Source organism: Podarcis filfolensis (assembly GCF_964270895.1).
Source record: "Podarcis filfolensis genome assembly, chromosome: 3".
Taxonomy (NCBI): Eukaryota; Metazoa; Chordata; class Lepidosauria; order Squamata; family Lacertidae; genus Podarcis; species Podarcis filfolensis.
In genome coordinates, this window is record NC_139606.1 from 34,903,126 (window position 1) to 34,917,930 (window position 14,805).

General features: G+C 39.5%; 1 protein-coding gene across 2 annotated transcripts in view; it reads right to left on the reverse strand.

The window, feature by feature from the left end:
* Window positions 1-14,805, reverse strand: part of KHDRBS2 (KH RNA binding domain containing, signal transduction associated 2) — a 336,381-nt gene that overhangs the window by 124,879 nt on the left and 196,697 nt on the right. For both annotated transcript variants that reach the window (XM_083607373.1, XM_083607374.1), the window contains exon 5: window positions 714-841. In XM_083607373.1, coding sequence (XP_083463499.1) covers window positions 714-841 — 128 coding nt within the window. The remainder of the gene's footprint in view (window positions 1-713; window positions 842-14,805) is intronic.

Consider the following 14,805-nt stretch of genomic DNA (forward strand, 5'->3'; position numbering starts at 1 on the left):
ATTTAACAAAGCAGTTCTTTAAAGTCTCTGTGAAAAGCAAGCCCCTACCAAACAGGAAGATTTAAAGATGTATGGATTTAGCCAGGGGTGCTCAGTTTTGTTTACATATGGACCCCCAATCTGTCACTTAAAACCCTGGGACTTAAGCCATAACTAACTTGCATATTGGTCTAGAATTTAGTCACAGCAGTCATTATTAGTTTACTCTCAAACCTATTTTAAATTCCCTTGTATTTCAACCGCAGTTAAAAGTTCAGTGAGAAGGTTTGTTTGAAAGAAAACATAGAAAGAAAATTCCCATATTTTCCTCCTCTCAATCTTTCTGACTGAGGAGTGGGGAACTTTGCATTTCCTTGTGGGCAACCTTCCAGCGACATATACTAGTGATGTGTGGTGCCAGATGTAAAAGTCAGCAGAAGAATGGACATGAATCTTACCTTTGCAGGGGAGGCTACATTCCAGCCATGCAAAAGCCATACAAAAACCTCCACCCTCCTTGAAGGAAGCAAGAGGCAATATGTGTTCCAGAACACATTCCAGACAGGCAGAAGCACTTAAGGATATGTGGCCCATGAAGCTCAATTTTGTCCCCAAGTCTGAGATTCCACAGCTTATCCAAATTGTGGTCGATTTAAATAACACCATCTGTACCTAGAGTTGCAGCTACTGTTTACCTGTTAACGTGGTTGTAAAGAAGAGCAAACGCAACTGACCTTGAAGGGGCTGCAGGAGGAACCCGGATCCCTCTTCCCCGCATCGCTCGTCCACGAGCTGACTCTTCTGAACCATTTAGATATGATAATTCTCTCAACTGCTCTTGACGGATTTCATCATTATAGTCCTGGAAAAGAGTAGGCAGAAGAACATCCTGTCATCTGTATAACTTGGGTCACTTTTGATTTCAAAATAATTGGAGATACATACATACATACATATATATAGGCTTAAATGAATCTTTTTTTATAAGAAGAGTGTTTTGTTCTTGGGGGGGAAACCCTAAATATTTTACATGGATACATTATTCAAATATATGCAGTGCACTATGAACCAATAAAAGTTATTGCTTATCCCATTATACTAAGCACATTCACACCCATATATGTTCAGTTGAGCTGAATACACCTTGCTTCTTCGCCAGTGTGTTTAAGATTTCAGCCTTAAACCTACCTTGTCTGCGCATATGGAAACCATGTGCAGACACCTAGTATAGACAGTCATCTAGTTGAGAAAACAATCCATGGAGAATAGGATGGAACTGTATTCACTGATTCTAACTTTGACCGCCACATGTTCAAGGTCATGATTGCCAAGGGAGCTATGTTTATACACCCAAATCCAAGTAATCAATCCTTTGTGCAATCAACATCCTACAAAAATGGAGTGTACAAAAATGGAGAGTATGGATCATACTAAGGAGCTTATAAACATTTAGAGTATGCACATATGCCTCAGTGCAAATAGGAACTTCTATGTGCAAAGGCTGGTAGTGGACGTAGTGTCAGTAGGTATGATCCTATGCCTCCCCTTCTCCTTTAGAACACTCCTTTACGAAGCTGTCACTTGGACCTAGGAGAAAGCCTAATCTATACTGTGAAAGAACTAACAGGATATTTTAGTAGCAATGAACCTAATGATCTTTGACCATTTGTGTCTTCAAATAATCGTCTTCATCACAGAGCCGCAAATGTCTTCAAAATGGGAGTTTCTGCCTTCAAGCCTTAAAAACTGCATTAATTTGGAAAATATTAGACAGTGAAGTCGCATGAGGCACAGCCTTCCAAATAAAATCTCAGTGCACTAATTCCAGAGCACTCTGTGTGCTTCTTCTGAACCAGTAAGCAGAAGACTGAACCAATGTTTCTTCTGAATCTGATAACAGAATTACATAAGATGCCCACCAGAGAAAATGTGTAGTAATTCTACAGCAGTCATTTTAAAAAAATGTGCATTAGCACCACTCTCTTATGTCTGCTGCTGTACTGTAAAGACTCTAATGCATTTGGTGGCTTTCAGGTAGGAAAACAGCACACCAGATTAATTAAGCCTTCCAAAAAGGAGGGGGGGGAATTCCTCTTTGCAACCTCTAAGTAATGACAAAGAAAGCAAAAAGAGAGAATGCTCCAGTGGCAGAAAGACCAGTCTGGTTTCAAAAGCGACACCTTTGTTGAATTAAGAAAAAAAAAAGCACCACAGTCATTTGTTTACACAGCACTGTGGCTTACAGTGACAGTTTGCTATAGATTTGTAATAGCACTACCTACACAGTTATAAAAAAGGAGAAAAATGTATATCAAAGTGGTTTCATTTTGCCGTAATCACAAAAAGACAGGGGAATATTCTCTGATGTATTGAGCCCCAAGGCATGCTACTAGAAAGGCATCCCAAAGGGCTTTTTAGCTTATATGTGATGTTTCTGCACACAGAATTCTTCCTTTGAGCTATCATTCCCCATGGGTTTTATCCCATGTTATTTGTTCTTCATAATTAGGAGAGGTTTAATTCTAATATCAAACTAAGAGCTGGCCTGCAGATTTTGCTTATCAAAGAGAAATGCCTTCACATTACTTCCCATTCCTGCCTATAGCTGCAGTAAACAAATCTTCTGTCCTATGAAATGGGGAATCTGATGAAGAGCTGGCATGGAGATATCCAATGCTGTGAGGGAACAAAATGAAGTACCACAGAAATCAAGAAGTACAGCTGACAATAGGCTTCTCTCAGTCCACAGACGTAGAGGTGTCATTGAGAAACTTGGTATTTCTGGATGTTTTATGTGAGGCTCTGCGATAATGAGATCTAGTAACACCAAATAAGAAGACAGAAAGTGTATCACCTATAATAGTTATGGAACCTTGTCTCTGTTGGGAACTTATTTAGGGACCAAGCCATTTAGAATTCAGGTCACTGAATATGTGACGTCTGATCTCCTTGAAGAAGAATTGAAAGAAGTCAGTGGACCAGCCTCCCACTGGAAAACTAGATTGCCTCCAGCTTCCAGAGAAGGTTGAGGGGTTGCTTTTTAAGAAAACAAACAAGCCAATCTAACAAGGAGAAATATCAGAGACAGGTACAACACAAAAGCTAACGCCCCAAAACCTAACATAGCAGAGCCTTTCCAAACTCCCTTCTCACTGTACTCAAACCTTGCTTTAAACTGCCTTTCTCCCCCACTCCAGTGTCATTGCTAGATTTACCACATGTTGTATAAGATTAGTTTTGAGGATCTGATCAAAGACTTAGCAATTAGAAAAAGTAGGATATTATTTTTCAAATATAAATAAAGTGGAAGTATACAAAAATAAACATTATTTTCCATCTTACTGTAGGTTTTTATTTCATCTTGAAAAATATTTTTTTAATGGTTTATTATTCTTTATATTTTGAATTACATATTTGGGGGCCTCAAAATCTTTTAAGTGCTTAGGGCTTCTAAAGCTCTTAATTTGGCCCAACTCCCACCCACAACCTCCTACCGAAAGGACAATATCTCTCCCACCCCACCTTGTTTTTCTTTCTTTGTCTCACCTGCCAGAAAAAGTGCCACCCCTCAGTGCCAGGGAGAAGAAGGACCCCCAACAGGGTATGCCCTCTACTATTGCCCTTCTCTCAAGGTGACCCATTTGGCTCTGAGGTGGATTCCTGCAAGGGTCAGCTACCAAGTCTCAGCCCAGTCCACGTGTCTCTTGCACTCCCAGTGACTCTGTCAGTATAGTATGACAACAGATCAGTGTAACTATTATATAGTGAGAAATGCATTTTATGATTTATTTATTTTTACTTTTATAAGCTTTGGTATATTTGAGTGTACTGGTTTAGGTTTTTTTAGTTTTTAGAAATATATAATTAGGCTTTTACAATTTGTGACCCAACAAGAGAATACAGGCCAATATCAATGCATTGTGTCAGCAATTTTATCCTGCCCTTCCTGCTTTTAGTAACTCCCAGAAAGCAGCAAAAATGGATGAAACTGAGAGAGTTCCCTGCATGCTGGTAGGATAACAAGGTCTTATTTAAAAAGAACTGGTTAAATACACTATTTGAACTGCCAATCTATTTATAGTGGGAATAACAAAGAAAGACAACTGTATGCAAACAGAGAAAGAGAAAAAGAGAGAGAGTGTGTGTAGTTATGGAGTTGAAATATTTCATTTTTATAATTGCAAACATTTATCATATGTGCTCTATTTGGCATGTAATGAAACTGCAATCTTCTAAACCCGAAGTCTGCAATTTTAGATTACAAAGCTCACTCCAACTCTTTCATTAATCTGGAAGGCAACATTAAATGAATCTTTCATAACTATTACGAGTCATACTAGAAATGGAGCTGCATTTCTGAAGGCAGCTGAATGCAGAGCCTTGCACTGGAGCTGGATGCGGTGCTCCTAAGACTTCCAATAACACAGAGATTGCAAGTCAGATGGAAGCTACACAGGAATAGCAATGAAGACAGAAAATGTGCCATAGAATTTGGTATGAGCAAACACTGGGTCGTTTGCACAAGCTCAAAAACAAGCTTCTTTCTCTAATGTGTTAAGCTACGTCCTCAAAGCAATCAATTATGGACGGTTCAAGTTAACGAACAGTAGTTAGTTCGCTGGGTAGAAAGAAGTAGACAGCACAGTTTGCATGGCGGCACTTTACAGCAGTTGACGCTCCTACGCAGTCTCTTTCCATGGGTTTCCTCCAGATTTGCCCATTCTTGGGTAAGGTTTTATATACAGTGGTACCTCGGGCAAAAAACTTAATTCATTCCGAGGGCCATTCTTAACCTGAAACTGTTCTTAACCTGAAGCACCACTTTAGCTAATGGGGCCTCCCGCTGCCACCGCACGATTTCTGTTCTCATCCTGAGGTAAAGTTCTTAACCTGAGGTACTATTTCTGGGTTAGCAGAGTCTGTAACCTGAAGCGTCTGTAACCCGAGGTACCACTGTACAGTTGCTCCCAGTTTTTTTCCTATAAAAATAGGTGCCGGTACTCACCATGAAGTTGTTACAGTAAGTGCCACACTTTTCAACAACCAAAAAGGGGGTGCTGGTACTGAATACCCTTGAGTACTTCCAGAAAAACAACAACTGGTTGCTCTCTTGTATTCTCACGCATAGAAGGGAAAATACACACACACACAGAGAGATAGAGACTGAATCAAGTGAGACTCAAGCATATTAATCGGAGAGGGTGTCTGTGAGAACCGCTTATAATGCTCAACCCCCCCCCCACCTGTTAGTCTTTAAAGTGCCACATGACAGAGGTGTGCAGGCAATTAGGTTCAGGGTTTCTTTGCTGACTAAGTAAAATGGATTCACTTTCCTCTTTGGAGGAGGCTGTCCCTTGCACTTTCTTACCTTAAGAGATGATCCAGTGGTTTGTATTATTGTACATTTTCTAAAAACTCTGTCACTTCACAGTTTCCGCTGCCCTGTGCCAGCCCTTACAAGCCATTTTTGTGGGCCATAAGCCTCCAAAATCAGCCTTACGTTACAATGCTGCATAGTAGAATGTTGCCTGTGAAGTTTCGAACAGCTCTGCTTTGTTGGTTTAAGTAGTGCCACATAGGGTTTTTTAAAAATGTAATTTATTTATTGTTTTAAATCCTGTACTGCAAAGCTAAGTGAACATGAAAATTCATAGATCTTCAGTCCTTTGAAGCCTGATCTCTTGCAGAGCCCCTGGACCTTAAGAAACATGCATATACAGCTATTCTGTACAAAAAGTATAGAAAAAACAGCAACAGAGTGCTTTGTGACTTTATAAGGGTCTTGCTTGCAATTGGGATAGTGACAAAATATAAAATGGAAAGTAGACCAAGACATTCAGTAGTAGAAATGGGCTTCACATTCTGCTAGTTCCACATACTGTTCCCTTTGTGCTGTTGGGGTTTCAATACTTTTCCTGCTCCTTTTTCCCTATTGCTTGTGGTGGATGTTTTACTTTGGTTGCTTTTAATTGTTTTGCTATAAACTGCCCCATATACAATTGTAGGTGCTGATGACTATGTCATCAAAAAAGGCCCTGCTGTCAGTGCACCATTTTTAAAATTTTAAATTGAAAGTATCTCTGAAATTGTAAGTGGCTGAGTGGCATCATCCACATTTTCAAAGCTCAAGGCACATAGAAGGGATCTAAGCAAGTCTGTTCTTTGCTGTGATTCAGCTGAATGCATGTCAGATTTGAAATGCAAGTTCAAGTGCATCTCCTTTTGAAAGCGAGACCGTGCAGATAAACATCTTATCAGGATTTGCATTAAAACATTGGTGTTATTTACCTGTAGTGTATTGCTTTGAAAGGGAAACATTCTGGAACGTACAGTTCAATGCAATTGCATTGATTGACGGTTTTGTGAATCATCAAAAGGTTGAGGCTAGAACCCTTCTTCCTCCCCCCTGCCCTCAGTTTTTATAATGGTAACATTTTCAAGTTTCATTGAAACCTCCCAATGGAAAAGAGAGAGTGAGTTCTGGGACAATGCAAACCTTGATGCTTTAATGCTAAACACTGTGTGGGTGTTGTTTTTTGAGACTGTGATCATGCACACAAGCAGCTCAATATTCCATTTAGATAATGAAAAGCATACATAAGCATAAGTGGACAGCTATGTTTAGAGCCTCACTTAACTTCCTGCTCATGCGCATTTATGCTCTCTGTTATTTAAACTTTAGATTCTAACTGAAACATTGAGAGAGCCATGCTCATTATCACATCCAATTCTGGAGTTTCGTGCACACAATGAACTTGCACATAAGCATAGCTGGAAGTAAAAAAGATTCATGAGAATAAATTGCAGAGATGGAAAGCTCTAGCAAGAACAAGTTGTGCATACACACTATTATTCCTAAAGTATGGCTATCCAAACCAAAGGAATGGCAGAGAGGCAAATGCATAGATGCCGCTCTGTAGCATGGACAAGATATATGAAGTACAGGTGGAAATTTGGAGAAGACATTTGAAAGTATTTCTACATGTGAATACGTTTTTATTAACATATACTGTACATTCTCCTTAAAATGAAACAGTTATTCTGCTGAAAACTGTTTTAAAATTATGGATATAATATACGATATCAATCCTATGCATGAATATTCAGAATGAAGTCCTGCTGTGTTCAGTTGAGTTTACTCCCAAGTAAGGTAGAGGGATAAGGTTAAGGTAAAATAAAGTAAGTGTATTTACATGCATGTGTGTGTGTGTGTGTGTGTGTGTGTGTGTGTGTGTGTGTTTGAAAACGGACACTTCATTAGTCACTGTACACATGAAAATCTTAATTTCCTTCATTCAAATCCACTGCTTAAGTATGAATTATTGACTGTTGCAGTGTTAAACCCAATAGTCTCTCATGTAGTAGCCGCAGAATGAACGAACTTCGCATGCATGCCGGTGAAGAAAAAATGACTTGACAAAACTGAACTTCATTTTCACATTTCAAACAGTTAAGACAATCAATCTAACTAGAACAAGCAATGAAAAGTTTGTAAGAATGTACCATCCTGTTACCTTTTTTTTTTTTTGACCGGGATGTGTGTGTGTTTACCTACTTGTAGTCATTTCTTTCACCATAGAGATCAATAGGGCCATTCTGAATCAGTGCTATAGTGATAAGTTAAAATTCCAGGTGCTGCAATTTTAATAGCTACAGAGGGTTTATAGTATAAAATGGTAAGTACCCAGATACCTGGGATGTATGGGGAGTATGGGGAGGTATATTACCTCTGGTGGGGGACATGTCATGCTCCTCCTGGGGTAGTTTGTCCAGCTTTGGTCCCGTCCCCCACCCCCTCACTCAGCTCTTGCTTGTGGCTCCTAGAAGCTGTCAGCGTGTGACAATGCCACATTCTGAGAAATCACTTCAACTGGCAGGCTAAATAAACTAGGCGAGGGTAGCCAATGGGTCTCAAAGCCTCAGTGAGTTAAGAACTTCCTCTTTTATGTGAAGACTGGGTCTGGTGGATTGAGTGGATAAGACTAATAGTGGGTCCAGTGGTCAAAAAGGCGTTTTCTGCATGTGCTGTAAGGAGACGTGAGGGGCAGATGGGGCGCATCCAGAGATCTGCTGTTAGTCAGTGTGAAGTATACTGAGATGGGTGGACGAATGGTCTTATTCAGTACAAGGCAGAGTCTGGTGTTCATACTGTAAATATGTTCATTTATGTGTTGGTATGGCTAAAGAAGTCTGGATGGAATGACTCAGTGAAGTAGCGGGAACTGTAAGACTACCACTTCCTAGAGACAACAGTGCCATTGCTGACAAACTCAGTTAGCGGTGGTGAGGAGGAGGAGGAGGAGCAGCCTCATGGTAGAATCAGAGTTGGTTATCTAGTCCAACTTCCTGCTGGTGGAGGAAACTGACTGCTACAGCATACTGATAGATGATAACCCAACTCTGCTTAAATCTTCTAACAAAGGATAGTTCAGCACCTTTGAAGGCAGTCTGTTCCACAGTCAAACAGCTCGTACATTCAGAAAGTTCTTCCTATTTTGTTTACTTAGAATATAAATAGATAACTTATATACCACTTGACTTTTTAGAGATAAATCTCTAAGCAGCTTACAAGTATCACAAAATATTACAAATAAAAATCAGAATAACAAATACACTATTAAAAAGGAAACCACCCGTAAGTTAAAACAACACAATTGACAGCTGAATAGTATAATCCCCCTAAACCTCAAAAAAGGACAGAAGCGGGGGGGGGGGGGGGAGATCAAATTGATAGAGCCTGCTGAATCACTTTTGGGAAGGTATTACAAAAAATTTAATCTAAACACATTTGGGTCTGGCCCTACCTTCTAGAGCAAGAGAAAACAAATCTGGTCCATAATTGATGTGACAGCCTTTCAAACATTTGAGGATGGCTATCCTATGACCACAATATATCTAAATGAGTACCAGAGAGTGGGGGGCAGTTGCTGTGTGTTGATTCCAAGCAGTCTACAAGCAGGTGACACCCCAGTGCAATAAATAGAGCCCTCTTTGCTGTACATCTTAAGGAAAACCAGTATCTCGTTTTTATTTTGTTTATTGTTGGCAGCACAATAAATCTAAAATGTGCAAGAAAGGCAACAATACGTGCCCATTATCTCTAGGCAGTTTGCAGGCTGAATGAGAATGTCTTCCAGGTAACAGAAGCCCAGAAATGTCTACTGGCAGAGTGCAGAGAGGCATAAACCATGATCATGAATACCTCCTTCTGAGGTTAAATGACAGCTGAGGGAAATCTGTCAGTGTGCCACGGACAAGGCTAGCCAAATATAGATGTCATTTTTCTCTTTCAATGTGCTCAATTAAATCTGTCTGGCATCATCGGCTGGGGGTGGAGGGTAGGGTGGAGGGTGCTGAAGTTTCCAATACACCGGGCAGAGAAGGTGTATTTTAGCCCTAATAGCTAAAGAGGGCTTACTGCATTGTGTTTCTGAACACTGCTGCATTGTACTGACAGCCAGAAAGTCTAATTCTAGTGTGTGTGTGTGTGTGTGTGTGTGTGTGTGTGTAAGTATATATGTGTGTGTGTGATGAAAAATAGTTTTATAACCTGTTCTGTCCAGATGGTATCTTATGATGGATAAATTAAATAGGATTCATTTTTTTAAAAATGGAAATGCCACTTCTCTAGATTGTGATTGTTGTTCGAGCTCCAAACGATCACCAGCACTACATAAGCACTGTTTTGTGCACTTCATGCAGAATAAATAGCATTTAATTAAATGAGGCTTACTTTTGAGTAAACAACTCATAGAATCAGGCTACCCACATGTGGGATCAAAATTAGATGAATAGGAGAGAAACTGCTGGGTTCCATCAGAATATTGATGGAAACATATTCTAGTTTCTGCAATCTATCAGTAGCCTTATATATACACAAATTGGGATCTGGTTTAGGGTGAGGGGAGAGGAATGGACAAATGAGATGAGTTAGTATTCCAAAAAATGAAGAAATACACTAGGGAAAATCCTTTGTTCATGAATAAGTAATGCATTCATTGTGCTTTGATGACAATTGGTATACTAATTTAACTGTTTTATGAGGGAACTTGCTGCTTTGTTCCAATCTATCTCCCCCTCTTGTATACTGTATAGCACTGTGATCTAAATTGCTAAGCCATTTAACAGCAAGTGCTGATGTGGAAAATTTAATATATTACTCTGATGGAAACTATGGCATGGGCACCCTTTTGGATATTGCAAACTGTCTCCTAAAACAGATGTTGGGTAATGAATATCCTGGATTAAGGCAGCCAACTGTTGAAACACTTATAGTAAGTTAGTTTAGTAGGTGTAAATGTTGATAACCTACATTATTTATATTTAAGATGCTATTCTCAAGAAGTTTTTAAAAACCTGGAGCCACAGCAACACATTCCACTAGTGTAATGGGGCATTTTGCTGCTTTTTCCTTCCATGTGCCACCCCAATAAAGACTAGGGGGTCAGGATAACCCCATAACAGTGTGGCAGAGAGGAGAAATAATTCCATCTGGCAAGCAAGAATGTTAGTACTGATTAAACTACTGCATTAGTGTGACATTAAATTCCAGCCAATGTATGAACTCTTGTTTCCAAATTCGGGTAAGGTGTACATTTTCAGCCCTGAAGAAAGAACTTTATAGCTTCGTAAAGTTCAGTAGTTCCCTCCCAGCTACTTCCTTCAACAAATCAAGCAGGCCCAATGTTTAAATAAAAGATTGTTTATAAAGAGAGTGCCAAATGTTAGATAGCTATCAAAGCCTCTAAAAATTCCAGAGCATGAAATAAACCTTTCAACATAATAAAAAAGCAGAAAACACATCACTTTTGGAGGAGGGGGGGGGGAGATGCGGTGCTGTCCCTCTGTTTAAGTCGCTATAGCTTGAATAATACAACATTCATTTTTCTTAGAGCGTCATAGGTAGTGAAAGATAAATTAGTTCGAGGAGTTCAAGGTGCTACAGCAGCCTTTAAGCTTCGATGCCTTTAGGCAAACTTAAATGCCAGATGATTTCTTTAGAAGAAAGTTAAGAGTCACAGCAGCACATTTTTTATGTATCTTTATAAATGCACTTCTATATTAAAGGTTTTTCCAGCTATACTTACAAAATGCTAATTTTAGGACCACAACTGCAACAGTAACTTGCTGATTATCAGAAATTGACATTGTTGCTCCATATGACTATAAAGAGACTGGACCTATGTCCTCAAGGCAATCCATTTAGGTGTAAACTTTCATAGGCTGAATAATTTATTTATTATTTTGACAGCTTTGTATACTGCTTAATTACAGTTGTCTCTAGAGACTTCCTACAAGGAAATAATGAGTTAAAATGATAAACAAATAATTCAATTAAAAAAGAATTTTAAAAGTCTTCACCATTTGCTGGAAGCTCAACCGGGAGGGGGACTGTCTGACCTCAACTGGAAAGGCGTTCCATAAAATTTGACCTACGATACTGAATGCACAGCTCCTGGTGCACCACTAACAGTGACTCCCCTGAAGACCACAGTGATCAGATATACGGGAGAGCAGGGATCTAAGGTATCAGGTGGTTCCTGAAGTATCCTGAATCCAAGTTGTTAAGAGCACTGAATAATCAATGCAAGAACTTTTAACCCGGCCTAGTAGTGTATAGGCTGCCAGTACAAGCTTTAGAGTGCTGAAGCTATGTGCTAGTGAAATTCTGTCCACATCCACAGAATAGCCGCAGCATTTTGCACCAGCTGGAGTCTCCAGATCTGGTCACAGGGTAGCTCCACACAGAGTTAATAGCAACCATCAAGAGTGTTTGCACTTTGGTAGCTTTAGCAGAGGGGCAGTTCAAAATGGTAGTACTGTATGTACAATTTGTCACAGCTTTCAGCCCCCCCCCAACTCTCTATCCCTGATGTATGCTAGTCTGCATTGATAAAATATTGCAGAAAAGCACCTTGGATGTGATCATCTGTAGGATTGCCTCACAATTCTTCTGCAGTATTCTACTGATGTGCACATTTAAAACACCTCATAAAGAGAATATTGATAGTTCTTGTAGAGTCATATCAAATTTGCTTGTTTATCATGCTTTATCAATTCAGACAAGTGCATCAGTAAAACATTGCAGAACAAGAATCATGAAGTAATAATGCATACCCAGTTACTTTTACAGTGTTTCATCAGTAACAGAGAAAAAGAAGACATAAATGAACATAAAGTTTCATCATTGTGTGTTTGTCCAACATTTGGAAATTAAAAAAGGAACAATGGATAATTCCTGATGCATTGGTTCTACTTCAGAAACAAGCCTAGGTAATTCAGTATTCTAAAATTCAGATGAAGAGAATTTCAGAACCATGACTACTCAAGATAAGCAGTTTGTCCATGGAATACTTCATTTGTTTTTCTCAGTTTTCTTCTTCTTCTTCTTCTTCTTCTTCTTCTTCTTCTTATTATTATTATTATTATTATTATTATTATTAAAACAAACTTCCTAAGTTACCAGCCAGTAACTGGACTAAGGCTGCAATACCCAGTGACCTGTAAGTCAATCCTTTTGAGCACAAAAGAGCTAAGATTTGAGGAGGCATGTACAGTGGAACCTCAGGTTACGGACGTAATCTGTGACAGAGGCATGTCTGCAACCCGCAGAGTTCGCATCCTGAAGCGCCGTGTCTGCACAGGCGCGATCCAGTGCTTCTGCACATGCATAAAGCTTCTGCGCATGCGGCGAAACCCGGAAGTAACCCATTCCGGTACTTCCGGGTTTCCCGCAGTCCGTAACCCGAAAACACGTAACCTGAAGTGTCCGTAACATGAGGTGCGACTGTATAGCAGCATACTGTAAAACTATAAAGCAAAGATATTGATTCGGCTCTTCAGTCAAACATCAACTGTACAGAAAATCTTTCCTAGAATATCATTGATTAGCTAGCATAAAAGTAAATGGTGCTTGGGGCACAGGCAGTGTATGTTAAATAGAGGATACAATTCCAAACTTCTGATATTTTAGTCTGGCATCTCGATTCTATAAATTGCTGTAAACTGTAGTGACATTTTTATTGATTTTATAAATTAAAACAAATATATCTATTCTGACCACGGGTAGAATAGTAATCTGCATAGCTGCCACTGAACAGCCTTTTTGTGTCTGTCTCAGGAAACATATATGTCTTTACAAGGGAAGAAAAGTACCTTCCCTCCCATTGCAGTTGCTGTTGCCATTGCTGTGGCTCTTGTTGGGTGCAAAGTTTCTTCATGGGATACTGAGTAAGATAAGGCAAATATATCTCACCTCTTTACAGCTAGACCACATTTCATAACTGCCTTGCTTCATACAACTTCCATGCTTTGGTGAGGAGAAAGGGAAAGAAAAGCAAGTGCTGGAGCATGATTGCCGGGTCCAGACTCGTTCTGCTATTCTGCATGTGTACACGGACTATGTGCTTGTCAAGAAATGGGAAAGCTACATATGAGTGCTGACTGAATTGAAACGCACCTTTGGTCTTAAGCAGACCACTTCGAGTTTTTTCCGCTACAATCAAACAGTATAAATGAATAAATATGATGGTTGCATTTTGTGGGAAGGAGAATCATGTATATTGGTAACCGCTCTGAGGTTGCAGGGTGGTTTTGTTTTGTTTTTTACAATCAAGAGGTATGTAAGTTTTATGAAATAAATAAATATGTTCTTGGTAGGCTTGTATATGAGAGTGTACATTCTGGTGTGGTTGTATATGAGGGTACCTATTCTCACCGAATAACTCATCTTTCTAGAGGTAATAGGATTATTTTGAAGCTCTCATACAGGAAATTTTAAAAGTTGTAACCCTGGATAATGAAGCCTTAAGAGAGAGTACCATGACCACTTACTGTGTGGTCTACCAAGCACTAACCATATTGCATGCTGCTCATTCCAATGCTAGGTTATACTCCTGGAACCAGTTGGGCATACAATGAAGTGGAGGAGGAGATAGTAGTGCCTGGCTCCTTGCGTGGTTGGAGTCAAGAGGCTAAAAATGAATGGCACTTCATCTTGTTACAAGTGCCATGGGGAGGTTTCCATGGCCTAACAGCAAATCAATGTGAAAATCTAGTCGTAGCTGAATCCCCAAAGAAACCTAGGTTTCAGTGGGGAAACATTTCAGAGTTATATGTGGTGTTATGGTTAGAATGATGGAGTGGAAACTAGAAGCCCAAAGTTCGAATCCCCACTCAGCCATGAAGCTCACTGGGTGACCTTGGGCCAATCACTGTCGCTTAGCCTAACATATGTACTTCACTTGCAACTTCACTGTTGCAAGGATAAAAGGGGGAGAAAGAGCGAAAAGCTCACTGGACAAAAGTTCAGATACAAGCACAATAAACATGATTTTTGAAAAATAATTCAGCAGCCTACAATTGCAGAGTCATTTCTACATTGCAAAGGTTCGTTCTGATATGATAAATGAGGCTAGTATTGATTATTGCTCCCTATCTTAACAACTTGAATACTCAGTCATCCCCATGTTAAAAATATATTAGCTTTACAGGAAACAGATACTTGGAAGCTTTCAAAGGGCAAATTACTACAGTTCAAATGCAGTGTAAATGACTGGGCACTTCTATACTGCCTGTGTTTGTTAGGCAGTGGCCATAAAGTGACCTTGGCAGAGCTATTTACAGCCATTTTTAAAATGCACCATTTAACCTGCAGCGAATAAAAACGTGTTTATCATATCACCTTTAGCATTAAGTAATAATTCACTCTTGTTTTCTTTCCATTGTTTTTGGTGCACTGTCAGGAAAGTTCACAAAATCATCACAAAAAGGTTCTTTAATTCATTATTTAATTGTAGATCAAACGGGCTTGCTAAATTGGATAAA